General features: G+C 34.1%; 2 protein-coding genes across 2 annotated transcripts; one reads left to right on the top strand and one right to left on the bottom strand.

The window, feature by feature from the left end:
• Nucleotides 1-1,451: 1,451 nt before the first annotated feature.
• On the bottom strand, nt 1,452-3,006 carry LOC115455127 (dolichyl-diphosphooligosaccharide--protein glycosyltransferase subunit 1). Its single transcript, XM_037445543.1, has one exon. It carries the CDS (start codon nt 2,977-2,979, stop codon nt 1,564-1,566), a length of 1,416 nt encoding a protein of 471 aa, XP_037301440.1. The 5' UTR covers nt 2,980-3,006; the 3' UTR covers nt 1,452-1,563.
• Nucleotides 3,007-4,181: 1,175 nt separating this feature from the next.
• LOC119191653 lies at nt 4,182-5,808 on the top strand. Its single transcript, XM_037445544.1, has 2 exons — nt 4,182-4,511; nt 4,581-5,808. Exons 1-2 carry the CDS (start codon nt 4,472-4,474, stop codon nt 4,898-4,900), a joined length of 360 nt encoding a protein of 119 aa, XP_037301441.1. The 5' UTR covers nt 4,182-4,471; the 3' UTR covers nt 4,901-5,808.
• Nucleotides 5,809-10,171: the final 4,363 nt, after the last annotated feature.

The raw sequence follows: 10,171 nt of genomic DNA, 5'->3' as shown, positions 1-10,171 counted from the left end.
TTAATAGCTGCTATTATAGATACTAGCTTTAAATAAACAAATTACATTGTAAACGATTAATAGAGACACCTAGTTCGTCGTAAATATTCTCTTTACAAATAGGTATAAACATTTTACTTTATAATTTTTTTAGGTGATCCTGATGACCTAATCGACAAAAATGATGAAAACTCGCCCCTAAAAGACTGGCGGTCCAACCCCAACTTGACTCCTCTCAACCTGACATATGACATCACGCCTCCAAGCTTAGTCACCGCTGTGGTCACGGAGTTAGCCATTCTGCCATGCACGAGTGCACCAGTCGTACTGAGATTTAAACTGTCTGAATACGGAATGTAAGATGAATAGTTTTAAAACGATGTACTTTTCAATAGAACTTGTAGACTTACTGATCTGCGATCTATGAATTCTCTAGTATAGATAATATTTATCTATATACCGCCATTTTTAATAAACGACCCCAGTCGCCTTTTTCGATCTATCTCAAAAGTAGACCAATTAGAACTCCGTTTTTTTGACATGCTTACAAATGAATAATTTTGAATTCATTCTCGGAATCAGATTGAAGATTGAGATACGGATCGTTTATTTAAAAATGACCGTTAATCTGCATAGTTTAAAACTAATGTACTATGAAAGTTCAAAGTGAAAAATTTAGAAAATTGTTTGTACTGACTGCAAGTTCTGTTGACAATTTTTCTAGTTATATTATTTTATACTATTTACTACATAAGTACTATTTAAATTAGCGTCGATTGGAACATTAAGAACTCAAATACCTACTTATAAATGTGATACATTTACTGAAATCTATTTGTGTATAGGTACTTCACTAATTTAATATTGTGGGTAGTTTTTCTCATTTTCCTGCTGTCTATTTTCTTGATTTGCTCAAAATAGCAATAAATGTTTTGTAAAATATGTGTGTGGTTAAAACCTGCCATGATTCATGATAATTATTGTAACTTTCGTACTTATGCCATTTATTCACAATGGGCAAATTATTTCCATAGGAGTATTGCATGTTAGGGACTTGGTTTCAATCTTTACAAAGAATGGTATCAAATCACTAAGTCAAATATTTTTCTGAGACTGTTGCTAAACAAAATACACACAACCTAGAATTATTTCCTATTTATGACAGTAAATAATGTGAAACAATTAAAAATGTGTGTAGAACTGTTATTTAGGGCTCTATAAAGTATTTTCAACTGACAGTCCAGCTTCAAGATATCTTGCATTATAAGTCCTTCTCTGAAAATTATAGTCTTCCTATAACTGATCTATGTGAATATTTTACGGATGTAGTAGTGACAAGAACTTTTGTGTAATATTAATGTTTTAATGAAGCTCCAATAATTTTGTATAGTACTGGAATAATAAAAGATATTTTATTATAACTTGTTTAACTCAACCTTACATTAATGTCTACAGGTAAAGAATTAAAAGACTTATTTAAATTATAAAAAAACACTTTATTTCTGCACACATACAAGAGACACCACAGAAATGCACAAGAACTAGATGTGTTAACATAAATATAATTAGTGGAATAAAATAAAATTAATCTTTATGTGGATGTTCAGACTTATGAATAGAAAAATCTAATCTTACGTAAATAATTACACACAAGAAGAGTGCATACAAGAAGCCAACTACGAGTAGAGGCTCCTGTAACATTAACAAGCGTGGGAAAGTGTAACGCAATTGGAAATCTTGGATGTGGTTTTCTACAACATTCTTCTTGGTGAAGGTGATAACTGGACGGCCTTTTGTATCCAAGTATGTGTAGTGAAGGCTGTCAGGTAGCCTTGTCACTGCGTAAGGAATGTTTGCTTTAATACCAGTGGAACCTTCAGGCAATATGATTTTCGTTACCAACTCATCAACCTGCATGTCATCAAAGATATGGTCAACTGCCCTCATCTTGAGTAAATACTCATTACCAGAGTGGTAGAGGTATTCGTAGCTTGGCACATTGTAGCCGAGGGTGTAGTGAGTTCTCCAACCTCCAAACAGAGGGTACCGAGGCCTCAGGTCCAATTCAACTGAATCTTTCTTTACTTTCATGTTGGATGTAGAGATGTTTCCATTAGTATCTCTATAGTAAACATCAGAAGCAGAGGCTGGGAGTAATGTTTTGTAAGACCGGACACTGGCAGGGCCGCTGTGATGGTCTTGTTGATAGTCATAGCGGGAAAATGGCCCCTTGAGCTTAGCACCACTGTGTTCAATCTCAATTACTTCTTCAATAGCAATGTTGCCCCAATGCGAGACTTCAATTAGACGCTCAATGCGGGTTACAGTCAGGAATGGGGAGTTATTTTTGTAATGGACACTCAACTCCTTCTCAGTGAACGGCCCAGTGTTGGAGTACGGACCGTACTGAATAGTGCCGTCTACTTGGGAGAACGGCTTCACTTTTGTGAAGGATTCGACGTTCTTAGTGTTCACGATGACGTTTGTTTTCTGTGTAGTCACATAGTATGGAGAGTACACGTAAAGATTACCTATGTACTTTACTAGTTGGTCTTCCTGCTGGCTTATTGCTGTAGGATATGGCTGTAGAGCTTTCGTAAACACAGCTTCTACAGTTACTAATGCCGTAGACGCCACATTCACAGGATCTTTCAACTCGACACGCCAAAATTTGACATACCCATAACCTTTCACGGTAGTCTCCGTAAGCCGAATTTCCTTGCTATTACTGTCCTTAGCACCGATGAATGCCAAATTATTCTTCGCCGACTCCTCTACTGCAATCAAAAAGTTCTTGACCGGCGAGTTACCTGCGTTCTCCACGGTTATTTTTGACGCTATTTTCACGAGCTGTGATGATACGTCGATTGTCCGGTCGACATTTTTTATTTTTATATCCCTTGATATAGTGTCGACATTGGCACTGCAGCAATAAAATGCTACATTTAGAACTATTAAAAATGTAAAATACAATTTAGCCATTGCCGGTATACTTTTCATTTTGACATTTGACAACGCAGTAACCGGATGTACACGCCATCACTTTGAACGGGAAATGTACCTTAGTCTATGGGCGCATAGAGATGTTACATTCGAGTCGATTGTACTGTCTACTGAATCAATATTACGTAGCTCAATCAAATTGATTTTTCACGTAGTCATTATAATCTATATTTGTTCCATTTACGTTCACTTTCAGTCAGATCACAGAAGGTTCAGTTCATGCCCTGGTAACTTCGAACTAATTATTTTTTTTAGAATAAGCGCCATCTCTCCCCTATACATGGCACTAATTTCTTAATATCTTTTCTCAGTGTGACTAGTTCATTATATGTTAGTTTTAGTACGTATAAATTTTGATAATTCTGGTATTTTTTTTAATTTAAGCTAGAACTAAACAAGCAGTTATGCTTTAAAAATAGATTTTATTACTTCCTATAAAAATTATCTACAATACTTATAATTTTAAAATAAATTTGGACGAATAGCAATATTTTTAGTATTTTATAGTAGTTTACTGCTAACAAACGATAGCAACTTCTAGTAAACGTCATAAGATATTTTTCTGTCGGTAAATTTGTATACTCGTGCGCATTTTCTTGTGATTTTTGTTTTTTGTTGTATATTTACGTTGAATTGAGCTTCAGTTCTTCCGTATTTAAGAAATACGTATTGACTGTGTTTGTGTAAGTGTTAGTAACATACATTAGATAGGCTCTCTATAAGAAATTTGAACTATTTATATCAGTGTAGTGTTGTTTGTAAAACATTTTACATAATGTCCCGGAACATCAGACAATGTATTAATAAATGTGTAAAAGAAATAAATTAGTTTAAAATATACTATTGTATTATTTATCTTTGAATTGGGTCAAACCATTACATTTTGACCCATACATAGAACAAAGTTGATCTGCAAAACACTGATTCTGACAATTAATAAAATAAATTCCTAATTTGTTATTTACATAACAGCATATTATATTCCAAAATTGTTACTAAGAATCAGTGTTTTACAATTACGACTTTTTCTACCGATGGGTCGACATAGAATTAAATATATAATTTTGAAAGTTAGAAACCTATATATGCATATACATGCATAGGTATATTTATTTTATTTCCTGTATGGCGTCCAGATGTCGCTTAACATTATGAAATTTCAAACTGAGAGTTGCCAGTCTATTTCCAGTATTATATATTAGTCTATGGTTCAGTTCGTTCATGCCTATAAAAAGTTTGTTTCATGGAAGTTGCTAGTTGCTCGTGTGAATTTTGAAAGTTTGAATTATTTAGAACTTTTCTAAAATAAATTAATCTGCACCTACTCTCTTTTGCTTGTTTTATTTATTGGATTTTACATTTAAAAATAAAGTGAAACCGTAATATCACAAACTTTTACGAAGTCAATATAATAACAACCAGTGGCAACTAACTATTCGAAGTGTATTCATTGAGTGGACCCTCGGTGCAGGAAGTCATTTTATCAACGATGATACGACTATTGATTCGTTTAAGCCTCGTTTTGCTTGGTAAGTGAATAAACTATTCGCGTTTATTTCAGTAATAGAGCAAATATTGATATTATTGTCTTTCACCAGTGTCGTACCAGTTGGCGACACCATGCGAGGCGATCAGGGGCTACGGTATCCCTGGCATTCCGGGTATGCCTGGAAGTCCTGGGTATAGCCGGGGCTATAAAACACCAATGCAGCCTAAGACGTTCTCTGGTACATCGCCAGGACTGGCTTCGCAGCCCGCTACACGACGTGGTCTGGGTATTTCCGCTTGGGGTATCGTCATTCTCATCGTGTCTTTGATTCTGGCCGGTATGGGCTTCTACTATTTCTCGATTTGCTACCCAAGCATCTGCATGAACAGAAACAAGTACAACATGATGAGTATGCCTGCTATGGTTTGATATTATAGAGATAAGAATAAAATAGTCCAGTGTTCCGTGCATTTATATAAATACCATATACACAAATACTACATGTTGTTATATGAGAAAGAAAATGAATCTCCTTAATAGCAAGTGCTCGATATACATTGCCTCTAAGCAACCTAGATCCTAAAATTTTATTTTTAAAATATCTTAAATCTCTTTTAAATGTAAAAGGCAGGTTTCGGGTTAATTATCTAAATCTTGTTTCATCCATACACAATGATAGTGTCAAGGAAATTGTAATCTTGATAAAGTAAATCCATTGTCAGACTGCAATGTGAAGGTTGTGAGCTATGTATGCAAAACTGAACCCAATTTTACACCAACCCACATATTAGGACTTGCTACTATAACAATTTTTGATACTAAATAGTAAAAGTATGTAGTGATTAATATCAGCCTGACAAAAATACTGTCAGGTTCTTTGAAAAGTATATTATTATTAACAGGTTCTACTTTATAAAAAAAAAATTGAGACTGATATGACCAGCTTTTGGAATTATAGTATGTGATAATTGTTCAACGTTGAAATTAGGTCATATGTGCTAAAAGAGATTAACAACATATCAAAGTAATCCATCATGTGCCTTAGCCCTAAAGCCATGGATTAAAACGTAGGACTTAAAGATAACTTTCATGACCAAAAATACACAATTTTATACATTTGGTTCTTACATTTCTATGATTTTGGAAATGTATTTCAAGTTATTCACAAAAAAATTTAAATGTCTTGTAAAAATATCATAAAATTACTTATATAATTGGATATTCTCAAAGTTGCACATCAATTTTATACTTTTCAACATTTATGTGTTCAGTTTTAGATGTATAAGATGCAATTGTATCCTCAATATAACTTGTTTACTTGTTCATAAATAGCAAAACATATACCTCTACAAGGAAACAGGTGCCATAATACAGTTCATGGCAAAAATCCCATAATCCAACCCATTCTGCATTATTATTTCACTTTTGTGATAATTTGCAATTTTATCATAATTCTGCCTTTTTGTTGATAAGCAGGTTACTTGTTAGAAACTATTTAGCCAATTTATATTATTATTATTTATATATTCCTGTTTCTTACAATATCCGTGAAGACGTTGATTAAATATTTTTTAAATAAAGTAATAAAAAAATACTCAACGGAAAAAAAAACTGGTAATCAGCAATTTTATTATGTTGTGTTCAGAAAATATTTCTATTAAGCAGGTTATGTCGGAAGGTACTACGTAATTATATTTTAGTATAAGAAACTTCCAGTAGTTTTTAATTAGGAGTTAAGATAGTGACAAACAAAATGTTTATTTTGTATATGTGATTGTATACTATGAGATCCGACTATTTCAAATATATAGCTAACGCCAATCTTCATGGTCGACCTTAAATTTTAGTGGCGTCGTGTTTATATTTTAGAGACAGAGATGGTGAGTGACAAATACAAATGACTTTCCACAGGAGTCCATAAAGTTTGGTGTGAGCTATCATTATTTATAACTATTAAAATAGCATTATTGTTGTGATTGCTCTATTGAGCATTTTATTTTGTAAGTTATTGTTAACTTTGATGCTACATAACGTGAGATACAATGTCTTTATTCATTCACAATTTTGGCTATGGGCCAGTGCGCAGGGCCCATTGTTATAGGTCAGACTCATAGAGGTGCTATTTTCGGCCCCAAACGCTATACTTACGTGCAAAGAATTTTATTTTGATTTGCAAATTATAGATTATAAATCGTAAATGTAGCGTCCATTCATCTATGCGATGTTCATCAGTAAATAGTCGAAGCTGACGTGGTTTTAGTCACAAATTCAATGATTTTTCGTTGATTAAGCATTCTGAGTACTGTAGACAGTAATCCCGCCTTATCGCATACAAAAAATTACCGAATAATCATTATTATCTGCATGTAACATATATACGTAGCTATGCTATCACTAGAGATTGTGTTAGTCATGTTATTTCAGGATATTTAAACAGGAAAAATGCCCTTTCATAGAATTATGAAGTTGTTTATACTTTTACAGTATTCCATCTGATTTCCGTATCCAAGAGGGACGGGGAAACGAATGTTATTCCCCTGAGCCATGGAAAACCACAGTATGCATCCACGCTCTTTGCAAATCATATGTCGTCTTGCGTAAAATATGATAAAGTAACAAAATTTAACTTTTCGTAACGAAATGTTGAACCGGCCCCAGCACTGACACTTATTGTTAATTAAGGCGATACCTCAAGGTCCATTTTCATACATTTTGTTTCGGCTTTAATCTGGGTAACTAAACAAGTATTGGCAAGTAAAGAATTTAAATTCACGTCTAGTTAGTGATTAGTTCTCGCAGTTGAAAGAAAAATGTAAATATAATTAATAATCATGGATATTTCTGCCTTTAAAATTTCGTCATATTAAATTTTAAAGGCCGAAATATCCATGATTATTAATATTTTACGTTTTCTTTCAACTGCGAAATTAACTAAATACCAACAAAATAAATGAATTATTAAATTTCTATTACTTATAATACTTACAGAATTCATTTGATTGTATCATGCTGTTATAAGAACCTACTTTTTTATTTCTCCGTTGTTTATCCTTGCTACATGTTACTTTATTTTGGGGATAAATATAGTATTAGATAATATTGGCTAAATCAAACATCAATTTGTAAGACTGTAGATTATAAGACTTTTTACATACGTGTGTACGTTTATTATTTAAATGCTCAAATAAAATATATTGTATAAGAATTTTATATTTATTTCTTGCGAACCACATTCAATGAAAATGTTTAGGAAAATTCTGGTAAAAGTGAATCATCTCGTAAGAGTTCGGAGAACTTATTACATATACCCTACCTCTGCCTATTCCCTCAAAATGAAACACCATGATAAATTGTATCAATAACTCTACGCCTAAAGTATAGTGCGCCTCCGCACCATCTATTGATTTTTATCAGGTTACTGAAATAAATATTTTGACTGGCGATTACTTGAAGAAACTAACGTTAGGTCAAGTTGTTTCGTTATTTCGTGCTACTATTCACAAAGGTTCTGTACAAGACGCGCGTTGTTTGTGGTCAAACTACATGCTGAGCAGAAATTCATGCGTCCATGTGGGTTGGGTTAAAATGTGCGCAAACACTTCTAAAACAATGCAATAGGTAGAAGTGAGTTACAACACTGCGCACTCGTCCTGTAATCTTCCGCATTCGTCTACTGGCGTCATTAAAGGGAAAAAATGAAGCATATAAATTCATAGTAATTATGTATAATATGTAAAGTGGAATGTTAAAAAAACCCATAAGGAGGAAAAGTTGACCAAGGTGTACGGTACTTTTAGTCATAACAATAAATTACCCTTTTTCTGCCCAACAGGTTTGTTGCGAACTTCTGGGTAATTTTTATACAGGTTGTAACATGATAAGTATAAGTTGAACTAAAGCAGATCTATAGAGGCCGTAATTGTGCATCGATTTAACCCCTACGTATGTTGCGCGATGTGCCATACGCATTAGGCAGTAAGTGTAAGTTTATTTAGATTTGAATTTTTTTTTATGAACTTCGATTTTAATTATACTTTTTCACCTTTGTGTTCGGTTCATGACGTAATAGTGAGTGAGCCTATCGCGTTATTAGACCGTCTTTACAAGTCAGTACAATTGCTCTGAAGTCCCTAGTTCAAATCTCGGGTTGGGGAATGTGATACTAGATTTTTCTGCTCACTATCGCCCCGGTATCTAGAATTAGTGCCCAATATGGCTACAGGCTAGCCTATCACATCATAAGACGAAGCATAAGGTGAAAAGTAGGTGCCCTGGATGCAGACTGCCTCGGTGGCACTGTTATATTGCGTCGCGGTATTTAATACTTGTTTTTTGAAAAAAAAAGCACTCATTATATGAACCAGGAAATCTAAGTTAGCACCATGGTTTCATAGACATGTGCAAGTGTGCACTAATTGTCTCTCTAGCTTTCAAGATACAGTGTGTGTACTTATGTTCTATATAAGTCGGAATCAACGAAAAATTAACCACTATAACTATTGTATAGGGTGGTCGCTGGTATATACTTACTATTTGTAGGTCACACGTAGTCTATTAGATACGACAGCGCATCACAACCACAACAGCTCTCTCATTTGATTATAATTAATTACGTAAGTGTTGTAATTAACGTTGCATCGTCACTGACAATTGTTAACTGTATACCTAGTAGGAATTGAATGCCATCGACAACTAAGCAAATAAAGTTATAAATTCGTTGAATTTGTCCAGTGTTTTATAAATATTGGTACTTAATGATTTCTATCAGTTACCAAATTCATATTGTAATTGTCCACGCAAGATTTTCATATAAAATTACATTGCTCTGCTTTTTCTATTATTTATTTCTATGATATCTATATTCACATAAAATTCTGCATTATTATTACATCTAGTGCTAGTTTGGCCAAGGTAGGACGCTTGTACGGCGTACGCCCTTGCAGATCGCATGTGATATTTATTTACGCGAGGTTAACATCGCCTCGGGGATTACTCGCTTATAGCATAATAATGTTTACAATTAACGGCCGGTATCAATAACTTAATAATATTTAACTGGAGTTTGATATTACAACTCGACGGTATAAGTTACGCTATTATTTTACTGGCTCGCGCGGCGCCGCGTTATAAAGTTTTTCAGGCTAAAGTTTTCCGTTATAAAAGTAGTAGTTTGGGAGCTTTTGTTCTTCCCAGGGTCTCAAACTGTTTCCATACCAAATTTCATCTTAATACGTTGGGTAGTTTTGAGTTTAACACGTTCAGGCAGACAGATGTAGCGAGGGACTTTGTTTTATAATATATATTTTAGAACTTTTAAGAGGAACAATCCGTCATACATCATTGTTGCATAACTTTAACCGTTTACGCAGCGCCCGCAACCGAAGCTCTCAAAACATTTTCCTCCTTTTTGCAACACGTTTCATTACTGCTCCGCTCCTATTGGCCATAGCGTGATGACATATAGGGCTATCCAACGCAAAAAGAATTTTTCAGTTTGGACCGGTAGTTCCTAAGATTAGCCATTACTGCTCCGCTCCTATTGGGTATAGCGTGATGATATATAGCCTATAGCACTCCACGAACATAGGGCTATCCAACGCAAAAGAAATTTTCAGTTTGGACCGGTAGTTCCTGAGATTAGCGCGTTCAAACAAACAAACAAACAAACTCTTCAGCATATAATAGTATAGATTACAATAT

The sequence above is a fragment of the Manduca sexta genome, unplaced genomic scaffold (genome assembly GCF_014839805.1).
Source record: "Manduca sexta isolate Smith_Timp_Sample1 unplaced genomic scaffold, JHU_Msex_v1.0 HiC_scaffold_1763, whole genome shotgun sequence".
Classification (NCBI taxonomy): Eukaryota; Metazoa; Arthropoda; class Insecta; order Lepidoptera; family Sphingidae; genus Manduca; species Manduca sexta.
The sequence above is the reverse complement of the archived record's forward strand: the minus strand, read 5'-3'. Positions and strand labels throughout refer to the sequence as shown.

Coding starts and splice junctions, on each gene's coding strand:
- LOC115455127 (XM_037445543.1), bottom strand. CDS start 2,979: ATGAAAAGTATACCGGCAATGGCTAAATTGTATTTTACATTTTTAATA.
- LOC119191653 (XM_037445544.1), top strand. CDS start 4,472: ATGATACGACTATTGATTCGTTTAAGCCTCGTTTTGCTTG. Junction 4,512..4,580: donor TTTAAGCCTCGTTTTGCTTG/GTAAGTGAATAA, acceptor GTCTTTCACCAG/TGTCGTACCAGTTGGCGACA.